Here is a 15,687-nt window from a genome sequence, read left to right as displayed (position 1 = left end):
TAGCCTTCTTTACAACAAGGCCACACTGCTGGCTCATATTCAGCTTATTGTCCACCGTCACCCCCAGGTCCTCTTCTGAGGAGCTGCTGCCCAGCCAGTCACCCCCAGCCTGCACCGGTGCATGGGATTGGTCTGTCCTAAGTGCAGGACTTTGCACTTGTCCTTGTTGAACCTCATGAGCTTCCTTCTGGCCCAGTCCTCAAATTTGTCTAGATCACTCTGAATCCTAGCCCTACCCACCTGTGCAGGAGTTTTCAACCTTTTTAAATAAATGTACCCCTCTGACTCAGAGTTTCAGCTCCTGTATCCCTTTATATTTTTTTTTCTTGTTTAAGAGGTGGAGGGGGAGATTGAGGCTCCTGAGGTGTGGGAGGGAGTGATGGCTGCATAGCCGGGATGGGGCGTGGGGCAGAGGGGCTTGTCCAGAGGGTGTGGGGAGGCGGGGTGGCTCCTGCTGCTGAATGTACCCTGGGAGGCCATGGGGGGGCATGTGCCCACGGATCTGCATGCAGGATAGAGTAGACTAGGGCTGCGGGCTAGGGCAGCACCAGGCTCCTCCCAGTGGGGGCTGGGTCAGGCTGCACTCGGGGTGGTCATTAGTGCTGGGAGGGAGGCTTGGGAGGGCTACGGTGAATTCTGGAGTGGCTGCAGCTGCCTCCTTAGTCCCGCTCCCGTAGGCCCTTGTGATGAGAGAGGGAGTGGGGCTGGGGCTGGGGCTAGGGCAGGCACTGCACAGCTGGGCGAAGTGTGGGACAGAGCCACAAATGTCTCATCCGGGTGTGCAGAGGGTGGTGACTCCCACCCTGCATGCACCCTGGGAACTGATAAGCAAGTGAACAGACATTCACTTTTGATTCAGGAAATGCAGCCATATGCCTGCACTGGCTCAAGCCAGAAGCCGGGGGGCACTAGAGCACACCTGCCAGCCACTGCCAAAGGGGAGGGAAAAAAGAAAGCCCTGCTGGAGCGGAGGGGGCATGGTCAGGCCTCAGCCCATGTTCTGCCTGTGTGTTGGTTGGGGGGGGTAGTAGCACTGAATTCATAGAAGCTTGAACATGAATAGTCCTTTCTCTGAAAAAATGATCAACTCAAGAGCTATAAACACAGTCTGGGTTGTGTGTTCACTTACTCTTCCCACTGCCCCTGAGGTCTCTGGGATTTGCAGTCCACAATCAGAGCAGCAGGACTCCCAGGGTTGCTCGTTACTTTGTCTTCCTGCTTCTAGGTGCCCTTGGGATTTGTAGTTCACAGTCACAGCTGGCATTAAGTTTTAGCAGGGCAGGGCAGCTCTGTATTCAGGGGAAGGTGAGTTTAACCCTCCTTCCAGGCCTTAGACCCCAGCTGGGGTTTGCTTGGGGTGGGGGGGGGGGAGGGCGTGAGCAGGCCAGTAAGGTCAGTGAACCAGGCCTCACTGCTCCAGCTAGGGAGCAGAGGGGCAGGGCAGGGCCAGCCCTGCTCATTGGAGCAGACAGCAGAGCCCTGTTGAGGGCTGCAAAGCATGCTGGGATGCTGCAGAACTCTGATTTAACTTGAACCAGGAAGGGGCCTGGGACAGAAATGTCATAAACCAGTTTAACTTAAATCAGTTTAGTCTGATACTGCATTCAACCAGGTTTATCTTAAACCTGTTTCAGCCATCTTGAAACTGGTTTATGTGCACTAAACTTCTGTTCTGTTCCAGGTGTAAACCAGTTTCTGATCACTTAAACCAGTTTACATGTAACTTCTGTCCCTAGCCTTTAGGGATAAGTGAATTCCAGACTGAAACTAGCATCATGGGTCATGAGTAGATGAACCGGGAGGCGTGTGTGCATAACACTTCAAAGCAAGCTAAATGCTTTTGCACCATAATGCTGTTGGTGTTTGCATGCCTCAGTGGCGTATTGTGCATCAATTCCAGCCGCTGTAGGAAATTTGGTGGCATAATGCGCCTTCAATGACTTGGGGTGCAGCAAACTAAAACTCCTTCAAGGAGTTTGTTTGCTGCCCCTACAGCCACAGAGTGAAGCACTGGGCTCTGTGAAGCTCCATGGCTCTGCAGGAAGCCCTGCAGGCAGCCTGACAGGAGCCCAAAAAAGCAGGCATTGCCACAGGCGATGAGCCTCATCTCCCCACCCCTGTTGGAGCCTGCCTGCCTGCCTGAGCTGTGCAGGGGCCCCGTGCTTCCCTCCCAGGCTGCGGTGCCCCCTGGGACTGCCAAGCTGGGTGCCTGCGGGCAAGCGCTGCCTGGGATGGGGGTACTGCTACCATGGAGGGAAGCTCCAGCCGCCTCCAAAGCCCAGAGACCGCTCCGCCCGCCAGCTGCTCGTCTTCCTCTCCCTGCCGGAGAGGCAGGTAAGTCAGCGGGGTGTGTGCAAGACACGGGGGTTTCATCAGCCCTAAATTGAAGCAGTGTTTTTTAAAACCCACCACTTCAATTTAGGGCCCCAGTTTCATTTACTCATGCCCATAGTCTTACTGTTTTCAATAGTACTACATAGATATAGAAAATCAGATTTGAGTTTATATCCCAAATTTGAATTTATTTTGGAATCACTATCTGAACCCTCCTTTGGAATATCAATTTAGCCATTTTCAGCAAGGTATCTGGAAATAGGAGAGCTTTCAAGGATTTGGAAGTTGCATTTGGCAATGTTCAGATGTTTTAATAAATCTTACCCCAAAAATGTATTTTGAACTCCTTGGTTCTGGTAGTCGGGTTACTAGTCTAGGACCTACTCCAGTTCCCACTGGAAAGGTTTCCAATGGTTTCAATGGAAATTGGCTAGGACCACTGAAGAACAGCTTGTCCCTTGGCACTTTTACTACTTCATTTTACGCTTTGTAGAGTAGAAGTGAGGAAAAATTTAAGCCAAAAGACTCTTCCATCTGCTTCCCTCTTGTGTGTTTGTGCAAGCATCATCATCATCATCATTATTAATAATAATACTTTTACTGATATTTTCTGGGTGTGAAAATAATATATTGAGCCAGTTTGCATTAAAAAAAAATCATTTTTTTAGTAGTTAAGTCACAAACTACAGAAAAATATGGAAGTATAATAGTATCCCTGCCAATCCATTATTAATAATGCAAGTGTGTATTACTGTGATTTTTGTGAATTTGTTTTTGGCAGTGTCTAGAAGTCCCTAATCAGGGACTGGGGCTTCCTTGCATTAGGTATTAATTACAAATGGACAATCTTAAATCCTTACTCGGTCATCCTTCAGGCAAAATTTGACTCTTGCTAATGGGAATTTTGTTTGAAAAAGGATTAAGTGCATATATCAACAGCTGTTCTTTAATTAATACAGTGCATATTTGTTTCTTGGTCTGTATTTGTGTACCTGTAATTTATAAGTAAAATATAATAAAATCTATTAATATAAAAATGACGAATGCAGGAAAGTTAAATTTAGCTACGGCAAGGTAATGCTGCTCTTTTGAATGGTCTAACATGAATCTTGTTTAAGCAGATATTAAGCATGCAATGCCATGACAAATGATTATGAATCAATAAAAAGGAGACAGGTGTATGCATATCTAATCTCAAAAATCATATGGTGCATCTGAAGGGTTTTCATCACTCGTGCAGAATTCAAGCACCTTGACAAAACCCAGCTCCCTTCCACGCTGCTCAAACTGGATACGTCTAACAGCAAAATTGATTTCTAAATAAATTGTAAAATTGTAGATAACTACTTTGTGATCATTATTTCTGACCTGTAAAATTCAACCATCCAGTTGCTAGGAGTAAGTAGTTTTCCTTGTTGGTCGAATAAGCCATTATTTATTTTTTCATCCATTCATAATCATTATTGTAGAGAGTGAGTAGATTTTATACCTGGACTGGCAAATTTTCATGACAAGTTTGCAAGGCTGAATGATTCATTTGCACACTGGTATTCAGATACCATAGATAGGCTTCATAAAACCTTAAATGATTATAGTTAATAGAAGTGAGCTCCAGTGACAGGCAGCAAAATACACCAAAGGTGCAATTAGAGACTATGTATTGGTTGAGTAATGAATATGAAGCTAATTAAAATTCTACTACTTCCCACGAAAAATGGCTGCTGACGTGTGAATCAGCCCTCCTAATCACTCTTTAAAATATTATACAAGATATTTTAAAAAAGTCCTTAGGTGGTGTGTACATTTCATTATCTATGTTATATAATGGGATACGTTTCAATCTCTCCAACTTTCACTGTTTTACCAGGTCTTTTCCCCCAGCCAGCCATAATCTGACACTAAAGAAGATAAATAGGACTCTTATGATGTATTTCAGTGTCTGTGCTTTCCTCCATGCAGCTACAGATCTCAGCTAATAGTCTCGGTACAATAAATTAATAGTAAATAAAATGAGTAAATAATTTGGAGCAAACCATGTATTAGATAAATTCTGCTTCTGCGTTTCTTTGCCAGTTGTCTAGAAGCACTTTACAATTTTCCTGGGTTTTTTTTTTTTTTTTTTTTTTGCTGAAATGATTCACTGAATAATTCCGACAAATAATTACTGGCCTGTAACTTGTGCATGAATAGTTTGTTATACCTATTTATTATTCAGAAATCAAACTGACAGTGAATTTTAATTGGACATCCAGGTAATGTGGTATTGCTGAGAAATTTCTCAAAGCGGGAGAATGGTCCAGTGATTGGGTGTAGAACTCAGAATACCACCATTCAATTCCCTTCTCTGCTACAGATGTCCCACGTGACCTTGGTTGAACTGTTTTCATCTCTCTGCACCCCTTGTCCTCACCTGTAAAATGTTCCCTATCTCATAGCGATGTTGTGGTATCAGCTACATTACAGCGATGAAATGTAAATGATACGAGCTTATGGTACACAGCAGATTTCAAAGTTATTCTCTGGGTGTAGCTCACATTTTCATCATCATCATTGATAAATAACCAGCGAGCGAGAAAGGGCAAGAGAGACTGGCTCTAAAGGCATCAAGATAGAAAAGCATGCTTCGGGGAAAACACATTAAACACTTAACTGGTGATAAGGAGAAAGAACCAGGGATAAGAGAGAAAATTGTAGAACTGACTCTGTGTGTGTGTGTGTGTGTGTGTGTGTGTGTGTAATCATGTGACCTCATGGAGGAGAGAGGGAGATTAAATACCTTGAAAGCAGTGAATAATAATTGAGCGCGCAGATATTGGGAGTGAGGTTTCCAGGTTTTGGCCCAAAAGAAGGCTCGGCACAAGATGAGATTGTGTTGGAGAGTTCAACTGCATTGCTTCGACGATCCACGCGGCGGCAATAGGCCGTGTTTCGGGTTCTTCCCAGAATGTACTTGGGAGCTTGATGCTAAGTCTGCTCTGAGTCCAGCCACAGGCTTAAGGTAGTTCAATCTGGACCATTCTAGGCGGACACTTTTATCAAGGTTAAATAGGGTTTTGTTAACAAATTACACCTGTCAGCTATCTAATATCTATGCCATTCTTAGAGGTTGTACCTGGGATTTAATGAAGCAGTAGTATGATTCATTATGAAGCAGCCCACTGTTCCCAAGCATCATGCATCTTAGGGAACAATATTCAATAATATTATACATAAAGAACATTATTATATATTTACAATCATTCATGGTTGGAAAAGGAGAACAGCCTCCGAGTATGGTCTTTAGAGTTTAAGTAGACACTTGCTTCTCAGTGGGTGCATCTACACATGTGCATTAGCCAATTCAATGTGCATTAAAGTGTCACGTAAAAAACTTTCTTTTTTACTTGATGCGCATTAAAATAGGCTCCTGCGCATTAAGCTTAACTTAAAAAACATTCACTTTAGTCAATGCAAATTAAGCCAGGCTAATGCCTGGTATTTTCCTAGTACCTGAGCATATTTATACATGTGCCCGGGGAGTGGGGGCTGCTTTAATTAGAGCACTTTGAGAGCTGCTCTAATTAAAGCACCCAGAGCATCTCAAGTATCAGCATCTGCACGCTTCATAATGGCAGCAGGGATGCTTTATCTAAAGTGCTTTAAATGAGCTTTAGATAAAACACCCCCACTGCCATGTCGAAGCACATGGATGCTGATACATGAGCTGCAGGAGGCTGCTGGAGCACGGTACTTGCCACGCTCCAGCAGACTCAATTAATCGAGTCTGCTCCAGCGCGTTGGAGAAGCCGCCCTGCTTGTGTATAAGCACGTCTAGACACATGCTCCAAGATGGAGGGGGGAAAGCTTTAATTAAAGTCGCTTTTAGGCACTCCAAAACGCCTGCAGCGTCACATGTATTCAGCATCCTGAGCTTCAAAATGGTAGCAGGGGCACTTGAACTAAAGCTCATTTGACAAGCAGTAGTTCAAATGCCCCTGCTGCCATTTTGAAGCACGGGGATGCTGAATACATGTGACACAGAGGTTGCTGGATCACGTTAATTAACACACTCCAGCAGATTTGATTAATTGAGCCTGCTCAATTGGAGCAGATGTCCAGGATGTGTATAGGTACCCTCACAATGGAGATACTAGATTTAATGCACATTAACTAAAGTGCATTAATGCACGTGTAGATGCGCCTCTTAGTCTTAACTTAAGCAAGGTCTGATTGAAGTCCGTGGGACTCTTGCCTGAGTACTGACCGCAGGATTCGGACAGCAAGGAATACTATCTGGGGTGAGCCATATCATTATGAGGAGAGCACTGCCTTAGATCTCTGCCTACGGCTACGACAGGAGTAGGAGAGTCCCATCAGGCACAGCTCTGCTGTTCTAATTCTCTGTAAAGCAATAACGAGCACACTACCCGAGTTCAGCACTGGTCCCTTTCACCAAACAGTAAACAACATTGAAAGCATTAGTCAGGCAAGCCCAGATGTTTCACACCATTTTGAGAGGGCACATGTGCATGACACGGATATTTTCACAAAGCTATTTTCCACACGCTCCACAACAACTGAAAAATCATTTCTATGCAATTATAATATCCTCCTGTTTACCAGGACATATCGATCAAGCACATGAGTACACTGTGCTCTTAATGAGCATGGCCCTGCAGGTCACTTGTGACCCACTGCAACAGCACTATAAGTACAGCGGTCCATTAACTCTCATCTTCCTTCAATACCAGCACCTTCAATGTTTCTGATGCTTTTATTTAGTCAGCTGTTCAGGGCTTTGACACTGGAAAGAAGACGGGACAAAAATCAATGCTGAGTCACCTATAGATAATATACCTTCATCCCTATAGATATTCGACTTCACTGAGATTAGATTGGGCTAGACCTGTCTAGTTTTTATGGCAACATCAGATATCCTTTTAACCCCTTTTAGATCACATCCTTCAGACCCTGTATGCTACATGATATAACAATGTGAACTCTTAAAAGAAGTTGACATTAAGAGACCCCTATTAGTGAAGACTGAGTAGATATTTCTGGTAGATAAGGACTCATCCTTTGCACTTGGAGTTGTGAATTAAAACTATGTTTACTGGGGAAAAACGCAAGCAAAATAGAAAGCAATGATAGAGTAGTCAAATATCAGCTTGTAGACTGATGAACTCAGAAGTGCATGAAATCTTCAGCTGTCAGAAAGGGCAGATGCAATGGAATAAGATGGATTACTGAAAAATTAGGCTGCCTTCCTTGTTAATTGGAAAAATACATCTCTAAAGTATTTTCAGATACACTTTGGTATCTATGTGATGACGAGGATGTATTGATGCTAACCACAGCACGTAGAAAGCACTGGACAGAGAACAAAAAAGAGGGTCCTTGCCCAAAAGAACTTATGTCCCTAAAAACATTTGGTCACAGATCTTCAAAGATATACATAAACACTTAACTACATTAGAGATTACGAGCTTGAGTCTGGAACTTGGTGTTGTAAAATGCTATGACTTCTTTAATGTGTTACTAACTAGATTATGCTCAGTGTTTTTTTCTTTCCGGATGTATGTGACTTTCAGAACTTACCTAGCATTCTGCCATGAAGAGCTTCTTCCACAAAAAGACCGTCATTTTCTGGCGGCAGATTGTCTAGCAGGCAATGATGATTTCCTTGATTTCATTCATTATTTTAAAGTAATTTTTTTCTCTGGATGTATGGATCAGACGTCAAGAGATCTGTGTTATGTGGTTAGTTGGGATTGGTCAGGTAACTCACATGGTGCTGTTTGTGTCTCCTGACGTGATGATGGCAAAAATGCAACATGTGCGCCCCTGTGTTGGTGAATAATGATGCCAAAGGTTGTAGAAAAGAGGCACAAAACAGGTACAAACATTGGAACAGGTTATCCAGAGAGGTGGTGGACTCTCTATCCTTAGAGGTTTTTAAGACCAGGCTAGACAAAGCCTTGGCTGGGATGATCTAGTAGGGGCTGGTCCTGCTTTGAGTAGGGGGTTGGACTAGATGTGACCTCCTGAGGGTCCTTCCAAACCCATGTGAGGTGACTCGCATATAATATATATAGGATCTCCCAATAGTCCTATCTTCATTCCTCCTCCATGCTGCTTCATAAATTGAATGACTTGCTAATTGCCGACATATCACCTCTGTACTGCAAGATTTTGATTCTTCCAGAACCTCCTTGGCATACACAACTCACAAGAAGGAATGAAAAGCTTAAGTGTCTTGGGTTCTCAAGCAAATACCTGGGATCCCTGTGAGGCGACTCACATATATATTAAATATATCCATACGACAAAATTCTGAGCCTAGTAATTCTCTAAATGCATTTGTCAGCAGGTCTTACGTTTTCCATCTCCTCTTAGATACACCAGCCCCAAACTTGCTAGACCCAAACCATAATGGTAATCGTTTTTTGATGGGTTGATTATTTTTTTACCTTGATGTTCCTTTGTTTCTTGAGAGCTTAAACGTGTAGGTAAGACTCGCTTAATTTTGCCAAACCGGCCAAATTGTGCTACTTGGTTACAGTCCTCTCATTCCTTAAAAAAAATGTAATTTGCCAAAACAACTATTTGGGGAAGACCAAACACTTGAATTTCTACTCCCTTTGCTCATTGCCCTGCCCTTTGCCAATAACAAAAGGTTTTAAGATAGAAACTGGACTATTTAACCTTCATTAATCATTCATACTGTTCAAACACATCATCCAGTAACTGAAGAGGGGTTAATGGTAGCTAAGCTTGAGTCTGTTGTCAAAAGTAGGTTTAACTTTCTATGAACTCACTGGACACAAAGAATGCAGCCTGCTTACTATTCTGAATGTCACCAGCTAGCAGCAAACTGATGACTACTAATGGTAATTAAATACCTCTGAAGCTATTTGTACCAATAACAAAGAGTTACTGTCAGAACTTGAATGAGGTCCATCTGCCCATTTTTAAAGAATGTTAACATTATGTAAGTGATAAAGCAGATGGCAACCCAAAAAAGGGGGGGAAAAAAATCAAAGTTTTGTATTATAGCCCCTCTCTGGTTTTACTTTTGATTTCTTAGTGTTTCCCGTCAGAGTCAAAAGCTTAACAACAATTTCAGGCAGCTCAGTTATTTAACGTAAGGTTTTCCCAGTGCTAACCTCCTCCTGTAAAATTACCCTAACATTGCTTTCTGGTGGTTTTCTCCCCACTCTGGGAAGTCTGTTCGTGTGCTAAGTTGACGAATGAAGCCCGTTCTAGATCTGTTCTGCTGGTGCCCACTTTGCCCTGGAGGAGAGATCCTGGCCCCATCATGCAATGTGATGGAAGTTAAACTTGAGCTTTTCTCATTCCCTTGGACCGATGAAGGAAAAGGATGCCTCGAAGAGAGGAACGTAGGTGCTTAACATTCTATCTCCGTGGATCGTACAGGCTGAACATTTCCAAAGCAACATTCATGTGCGTATTCAACTCATCAGTCCAAGCGGTATCTCTGGGATTCAAGCATGGTTTCAATCATCATGGATCGAGTTACTTCTGGAAGAGGTTTGCTAGTGTTCAGCGCTGTGATGATCCTTGTGATTGCATGTGGACAAAAGTGCTTCATTCTTTTGAAAATACACATCAAATTGTATCTAAAACTGAGGACTAAGTGGTATAGGGTCAGATTTTCTTCTCTCTTACTATCTTAGGCACTCTATCATGCCCATTCTCTATAGTATCAGAGCTAGGTACAGAATAGGTAAATTGTTTAATTTTCTTTCACCAATCCCTTATGGTTTTGTTCAGTTCACTCTGCAGGGATACGGACTTAAACAAACATGCAAAATCTTGGACCAATCTTTGCACCAGTGTCCCAAATGGTCAACCTTCCAGGCATGGACCCAATTCCCTTTGGGAAATGCAGATGCTACTACCAACTACAGCCTCCATGAGACATAGCTACTCTACCTTGAAAAGGACAGGGAGGATCATGGCCTCTGAACACTGGTTATTGCAGCCTTTTTCTCTGCCACTGTCTGAATCAGGGTTGCAACGTTCCCTCCCTGCCACAGTCCTGCTCGTTCTCCTCCACCTCCTCCCATGCACTCTATAGTCTAAAGACATACAAAAAACTAGAACTTGTGGTTCCAAAATGATACCTTTTATTAACCCAACTGGAAAATGGCAAGAAAACTGTCCTTCTCTGCAAGCTTTTGGGATCAAAGTCCCTTCGTCAGGCTCTGGGAAAAGTGTAGATGGTACAAGATGGTAAAAAGTCCCCATAGGTAGGAAATAAACTTCATTTTTGCACATTTTGGAACCACAAGTTCTAGTTTTTTGTATGTCTTTTTGTCTTAGACCAACACAGCTACCAAGTACACCCCTATAGTCTAAAGTACATTTGTAATATCCACCCGAAGACAAAGCTATTTGTAGCACTCACAGGGTCAGCTTTATAGCATTCTCTACAGATCAGGCATTGGGAAAGCATGTGCCATTTTCATAAAAGCAATTTGAGTCTTCTAGTTAGGGTCTATTATTTTGAAAAATGTAACCAATAAATCTAATCTCCATCTCTCTCTCTCTCCATCTCTCTCTCTATCTGGATTTAGATAAATCTAGAGCTAGATAAATCTAATCTCTCTCTCTCTCCCTCTCTATCTAGTGAAATGAACGTGAAGAATATCAAAATACAGGAAAGAAAGCTAATTTCTTTCTGAACTTAGATGAAATCAGAAATTTTAAGACAGTAATCTATCTATCTCTCCATCTAGATTTAGATAAATCTAGAGCTAGATAAATCTAATCTCTCTCTCTCTCTAGATAGATTTATTTAGAGACAGATTAGATTTATCTAAATCTAGATGGAGAGATAGATAGATAGATTACTGTCTTAAAATTTCTGATTTGATCTAAGCTCAGAAACAAATTAGCTTTCTTTCCTGTATTTTGGTATTCTTCACGTTCATTTCTTTTCACTAATGGATATCTTCTGAGAAGGTTTTCTGTTTCTCCTGGCAAGATTTCCATTTCCAAATGAGATAAGTAACACTTGAATGTTGGCTTTTGCATATATACATAACATATATATTTGAGCGAGGGGCTGAGGCTAACTCTTACATCATTTTAGTTCTAATTTTCGCATCTGTAACTCTCATTTCAGAGTGCTGGTGGAGGACACCATCTCGTGAACTAAAAAGACAAACATAAGAAAGCAAGCCTGATTTATGGATGAGAAACATACCTTGCTTTTGTAGGATAGGCTCTGACATTAAGTCTCTCATTCAGATGAAAAATCCTTTCTTAGGCCCTGTTTTAGCTTAAGTGCTTAGCCACATGCATAACTTGAAGCACAAGAGTTCTGGTGACCTCAAGGATTCAATCTTATTGACCTTAACAGAACCACCCCATGCTTAAAATCATATACATACTTAAAGTACCTTGCTGAAGCTGAGTTGCCTTTTGTTAGGCAATTACCAAATATTGCTAGAAAACTATATTTTCCACACATTATGCAATTAGAAAAATAATGTTTACCTTGTTTACTTCAGAGAAACTAATACAAGAGCAATCACGCAAATTTAAATTGAGTTAATCTGCTTGAGGTCTTATCTTCTCAAAATATGCTGCACATGGGAATTACCTATTTTAGATACGATATATATTGGATGGGCTATTTTTGGAAATATATGCAACCAACAAAGACTTGATAATGATGGTTCTTCATTATCGGTTCAGACATAAAGAAATGCACACACAGTATCTTTCTTCCAATTAGAAAGATAACAAGAAATTTAACTGAATCAATCTTTAAGTTCTCCTATAACAAGCTTTTTTTTTTTTTTTCTAGTGAAAACTAAAGGAAAATACACTCCCTTGAGGAATACGAACTGCAAACTGTGCCCAAGGCTGTTAATTCCTTATTAACTCCCTCTCATACAACCAGCATGCCACACATTATGTTTTCACTGCAGCGTCTGAATTTGCATCTGGTTTTGCTTTTCAATTCTGCTGTGTACATGTGTAACATAACTGAGGTCTGGCTGCAACGTTATACCTGTCCAATGGCATCATGAACTTGGCTGCCCCACAGTACAAGACAGATCAATCAGAGTCTCAAAGGAAGAAAAAATGTATAGCAGCCTCTTATTCAACTGTTGGAAACAAACCATTGGTGTTGGTAAGACCTGTTCTTTATGATGTCATCACTGCTATAGAAACCATCTGTTAACAAACGTGAAGATCACATTTGACGGCAGAAGAGCATGGGAAGTTGAGAGAGGAAGTAAGACCAAGCTTGGCCGGGTCATCACAGCAGCTCAGTTCATATACGAGCACCGGGTACAGTTCCATCGTCAATCTGCAAAAATGTCTCAGGAAGTTGACTGGCTACGCAGCCAGGCAGGCCTGTGTAAAGTAGACCTTTACAACCCTGAAGCACAGAAGGACCAAGACCATAAAGTACTCTGCTTTGTTGATGTCTCCAGCCTGAATGTGAAAGACAAAGATCCAAAAGCCAAGAAAGCTGCAAGCCAGTCCAGCAATCTCTCTGAACGCTCAAATGAATTTGATCTGGAGGAAAAGGAGGTCATTGTAGTAAAGGACAATTTGAAGCACGATCATTCTAAGACCGAAGGGACAGTTTGCCTTTTTAAGCAAGGCTCAAGTGATGAATTCAGTGTCATAAGGTGGCTCAACAATGACCTTCAGAAATATGCAGCTGGGTTTCAGCACGCACTGACTTCATCAGATAACCCTCCGAAGCACAAAGGTAGCAACACCTCCATTAATCCATCACTATCTAAGAAAATGGCCCAGAACAGCGACACATCTCTGAAGTCTTTGGGTGCCCAAAAAGGAAACAGATACCCAGAAGATATTTCATGCTACATAAATAAGCTTTGCTCACTGGTTGTTCAAATGGCACGTAAAGAGATTACAGATAAACTAGAAGGCACAGCCTCTAAGTGTATGCAACAGGCAATTCAGGACTCTCCTGGAGAAGGGAAAACCAGCAATCCCCACTCCTCTGGAAACAACCCTGCATCAGAGATGGTGAATGAATCCCCTCAGGCAAATACATCAACCCCCCATGGAAAGCTACCATCCTCCAAGGCAACTCAAGAGAAGACTACTAAACAAGAAGATGATCCAAGGTCCAAGAAAACATCACTTTTCTATGGCGAGATGTCCCATCAAAAAGGCTGCAATGAAGGAGAAAAATCTTCCGATAAGCAATTGTGTCAGCAAGCCAAAACATCCAGGCAAGATGATTCTGGTACTCCTGTCAGCAAAGGGCTCATGGTTTATGCAAACCAGGTTGCTTCAGATGTGATGGTCTCATTCTTGAAGACCATGAAAGTTGAAAAGAAGGGCAACAAGCATGTTCCAGCTTGCCTGGTTTTGAAGAAAGTAGTTCTCAAACACACAAGAGATGTTATATCAGACTTGATAGACTCAACAATGAAAAATCTGCATAGTGTTACAAGTGTCCTCATGACAGACTCTGACTTTGTTGCCACAGTAAAGAAAAATCTATTCAATATGGGAAGCCAAAAGTCTACTGAAATTTTGGAAGCTATGGTAAGAAGACTTTATAACATCCTTTTATCAGAGCCAGAGAAGTCCAGGTCTCAAAGTCTAGCATATACCATACTGAAAGCAGGGTTCCCACCAGACTCAAAATCTCAAAGCATGCAGTTTGCAGCAATGAAAACTCAAACACAGGGGAAAGATAAGGAAAAAGCTAATCCAAAGATACAGACCTGTGCTGAGAAAGTAAGTGAGCACATACTCAAGGAAGGAGTCACAAGGCTGCATGCAAAATCTACCTGCACGGCTCCAGATAAGGCAAAAGGGAGCCAAGAAAAAAATCCAGAAACAACCAACAACTCAACAGAATTCCTAGCAAAAGACCTCATTTTGACTTCCTTAACGTTGATACAACAGCATCTATTACAACAGGCAACCAAACAGACGGGCAAAGACGCTAGCGAGTCAGGTGCCACTTCGCTTGGGTACGTTTCTCGCGATTCACATTTCGAAAAAGCTGGGACCAGCCAAAGTTCCAGGTCCCTTGCAGAGGCTTCTGGGTCGAGACCAGCGGGGACCAGGAACGATTACCAACAGCAATTCAACTCCCAAAAGGGAGACATATCAAGCGTCTTCTTGTCCATCATACAGAAGGTCTTGTGTGAAGCCGGGCTCAACACGGAAGATAGTTCCAGCGACACAAACAAGAGCTTAAAGCATATTCCTGCCAGCGACTGTGAGTCCGGGAAACAGGCTATAGCCAAGCAGCCCAATTCAGCCGTGGACCAGTTTGATAATATGGATCAAGTCAACAAGCAGTTTATTGACCAACTGGTGGAATCTGCGATGAAGCTGTGTCTCCTGATGGTCAAAGGCAGTGGCACTGATTTAGCTATAGGTGACTCATCAGAGGAACCCAATGCAGTTGGTGCCTCATCTGCAAAAGCTCAAGCACAAGCAATGCCCAGGAGAGCTTCGCAATCAAAACAGAATGGAAACCCACTGACGGGTCCATCCTCGGGGTCTCAAGTGATAGTGACCAACCAGAATGCCAACAGCAGCTCACAAAACAAAGAGCTTCAGGCTATCCTCCAGTGGGCAGTTGCTTCCCAGTTCAATGTGCCCAACCTGTCATTCATGCATGGAAATGAGGAGGATGTGAAGAAGCTGCCTTTGCTAGCTGAAAAAGCGGCCAAGAAGGGCTACAGCGTGGGGGATATTCTCCAGGAAGTGATGAGGTACTATGAAAAGCATCAACAGTTTGATACTGCTGAGGGAAACACAACTTGCTCTGGACTGATGGACTGGATGCTTAAAAACCTCTAAGGAAGTGCCAACTCCCCCTCCCTCTCAAATCACTTTGACCCAGCCAACGCACCCAAACCAGCTCTCTGCTGGCACAACAAATGCACACGTTTGCAAGTGACAGCTCTGCACAGAATTCAATAGGTTGTCATACACAAGCTGGGCAAGATCATCAATAAAAAATAGAGAGAGAGAAGACTACTTTATTAAGCATTTCAGCAGCGCTTAAAAAAATAACTATGCAACTACTAGTTAGACAATTAAGCCCATTACCAAACAGCTATATATGAAAATTTGGGATGTGGGGGTGGAAGGATAAGCAGGTAGGAGGCAGAAATGAGGAACTAGGGTGGCTCTACCCTAGGTGCTTCTCCTCCTTTCCATGGCTTTAGCAAATTTATGTGTCATATCTGTTTGGTCTTCCACTTGCCAGGTGGGTGAAGTACTGCTCTTTTCTTGTATCAGTTTAGTACTGACTCATATTTTATCTAAGGGTATGGAAAGACTAGCTGATAACTACATGATCAAGGCAGGTAAGAATTCAGTAGC

At 42.5% G+C, this 15,687-nt stretch overlaps 1 protein-coding gene and 1 long non-coding RNA gene across 2 annotated transcripts in view; one reads left to right on the top strand and one right to left on the bottom strand.

The window, feature by feature from the left end:
- The window catches only part of LOC132251936 (uncharacterized), a 344,867-nt gene that overhangs the window by 25,251 nt on the left and 303,929 nt on the right, over window positions 1-15,687 (bottom strand). The gene's annotated exons all lie outside the window — the stretch shown is intronic.
- LOC102561916 (A-kinase anchor protein 4) lies at window positions 12,550-15,325 on the top strand. Its single transcript, XM_006263496.4, has one exon. It carries the CDS (start codon window positions 12,670-12,672, stop codon window positions 15,157-15,159), a length of 2,490 nt encoding a protein of 829 aa, XP_006263558.2. The 5' UTR covers window positions 12,550-12,669; the 3' UTR covers window positions 15,160-15,325.

This window comes from Alligator mississippiensis, chromosome 7 (genome assembly GCF_030867095.1).
Source record: "Alligator mississippiensis isolate rAllMis1 chromosome 7, rAllMis1, whole genome shotgun sequence".
Classification (NCBI taxonomy): Eukaryota; Metazoa; Chordata; order Crocodylia; family Alligatoridae; genus Alligator; species Alligator mississippiensis.
The sequence above is the reverse complement of the archived record's forward strand: the minus strand, read 5'-3'. Positions and strand labels throughout refer to the sequence as shown.